The sequence below is a fragment of the Brassica oleracea genome, chromosome C3, assembly GCF_000695525.1.
Source record: "Brassica oleracea var. oleracea cultivar TO1000 chromosome C3, BOL, whole genome shotgun sequence".
Lineage (NCBI taxonomy): Eukaryota > Viridiplantae > Streptophyta > Magnoliopsida > Brassicales > Brassicaceae > Brassica > Brassica oleracea.
This window is the reverse complement of record NC_027750.1, coordinates 53,754,794-53,757,072: the sequence shown is the minus strand read 5'-3', so window position 1 is coordinate 53,757,072 and position 2,279 is coordinate 53,754,794. Positions and strand designations below refer to the sequence as shown.

At 45.6% G+C, this 2,279-nt stretch overlaps 1 protein-coding gene across 1 annotated transcript; it reads left to right on the top strand.

Moving 5' to 3' along the window:
* The first annotated feature begins 35 nt into the window (after window positions 1–35).
* On the top strand, window positions 36–2,120 carry LOC106330930. Its single transcript, XM_013769317.1, has 3 exons — window positions 36–1,536; window positions 1,818–1,903; window positions 1,956–2,120. The coding sequence occupies exons 1-3, from the start codon at window positions 36–38 to the stop codon at window positions 2,118–2,120; spliced, it is 1,752 nt and encodes a 583-aa protein (XP_013624771.1).
* The last annotated feature ends 159 nt before the right edge of the window (window positions 2,121–2,279 follow it).

Sequence of the window (2,279 nt, the reverse complement as noted above, 5' to 3'; positions counted from 1 at the left end):
CTTCTCAGGATAACGAAATTAAGAAGATGCTGCAAATGGGGCTAGAAGGTCAGGAGAATAGCACTGCAGAGATAAACACCAAGGTGGATAACATGTATGGAGAACATAATGGGAAGTTTGAAGCTTTGAACACCCATTTGAAAGTTTTGAAAAAGCAAGTTGCTCAAACCGCCTCCAGCAGCAGAACAGCACCTGGATTTCTACCAGGGAAGTCAGAGACGAATCCCAAGGAGTTTGTGAATGCTGTAACACTTAGGAGTGGAAAAACGATCGAAGGATCGAATAAGAAAGAGATCGACAGATCTCAGGAACAGATCGACCGATCCAAGGGGAAGGAGATCGATCGATCCGGTCCTTCTGGATCGACCGATCCCGTGTCAACAAAGCCAAATTCCTCTGAACCTGAAGAGGTGTATGTGGCGCCTCCTGCTTATGTTCCTAAGGCTCCATACCCATCCAGACCAAGGCAGAAGATCAAAGAACGTGAGTACGAGAAGCTAAAGAACCTTGTTGGGGAGTTACATGTGAGATTGCCATTCGTTGAAGCGGTGAAGATGGTACCTTCTCTTAAAAGGTACATGAAGGAGATTCTTACCGATAAGATGAGCCTAGAGCGGGGTGTGTTGATGCTCAATGAGGAGTGTAGCGCAGTTCTACAAAATGTCATGCCTAAAAAGCGTGAAGATCCCGGAGCATTTGTTCTACCATGCCGCATTGGATCACTTACTTTTGAGAAGAGTCTCTGCGATCTGGGTTCAGGAGTGAGCCTAATGCCTTTCTCTGTCTCTGAGAGACTAGGCATGACGAACTACAAACCTACAAGGATATCCTTGGTCCTTGCTGACCGATCAGTGCGAAGACCAGTCGGTGTACTAAAAAACATCCCTGTTGGTGTTGGAAAGGGATACGTGCTTACCGATTTTGTAGTTCTGGAGCAGGAAGAGGAACCTAAAGATCCTCTCATTTTGGGCAGACCATTTTTAGCTACTGCTGGAGCCATGATTGATGTACAGAATGGGCATATAGACTTACGTCTAGGAGACATGGCGATGAGATACAATGTGGAGAAGGTGCTGAAAAATCCGACTATTGATGGACAGACTTTCTGGGTTGATACATTGACTGAACTGGTGGAGGAAATGGATGAAGAGTTGCACACTGATGATCCTCTACAAGTCGCATTGACCCAAAGGGAGAGTGAGTTCGGGTTCATGAACCAAGAAGTGGTTGGATTTTCTGAGATTTTGGATCCAGCCTCACCGATTGAGAAGCATGTCGCCTATGTCAGCCTTGAAGACTCAGGCACCGATAAAACCGTCAAACCGTCATCCTCCCAACCAGATTGGAGTGAGGAGAATGCTCCAAAGGTGGAACTTAAAGCCCTCCCAGCTGGGCTGAGGTATGCATTCTTGGGACCGAATTCCACATATCCTGTTATTATTTGTGCTAACCTGAATAATGTGGAGACCGCTTTGCTTCTTTCAAAATTGCGAAAGTATAGAAAAGCATTGGGGTACTCTTTGGATGATATTACAGGTATTTCTCCAGATCTTTGCATGCACAAGATTCACTTGGAGGATGAGTCAAAGACGTCCACAGAGGCTAAAACCTTACTTCACAGATGCAAAACCCGAAGAAGGAACCAACATTCCTTTATCGGAACCTGATCTCGCCTAAGGACAACAAAATAGTCAGGCTCGCGACTTTAAACAAGCGCTGAGTGGGAGGCAACCCACATGGTTTGATTTTCTTTCTCTTTTGTGATTATGTTTTCTTGTGTGAATTGATTTTTGGTTGTGTTTTTAGATGATTTTCAGGCATGTATCACGATCAGGCAGAGATCGATCGATCAAACAGAAACAGAACGGGCGATCCATGTAAAAGATTGTTCGATCCGGGTGAGGTAGAGCGGTCGATCTCAGGAGTAGATCGGTCGATCTAAGATAATGCCTAAGAGACAGAAGAAGAAGGGATGCGCATCACAGCCAGCTGTTTCTGGAGATAGCGATGACGACTCAAGCGCTCACGACACCGCTGCTGGACCTGAGGCAGCGGAGGACTCTGATGATGATGGAGCATTGGAGAGGCGCCTGAAGAGGCGCACTGACCGCAACGCCTGATCGGTAATCTCTCTTGGAATTATTTTCACACCGAGACGGTGTGAAGTAAGTCTGGGGGAGGATGCTACTTATGTACCATATTGCATTATTTCTTTCATTTTCTTAGTTTATCGGATTTGCTTGTGTTTTTAAAACTCTCTACGCATTTTTATCAGACCC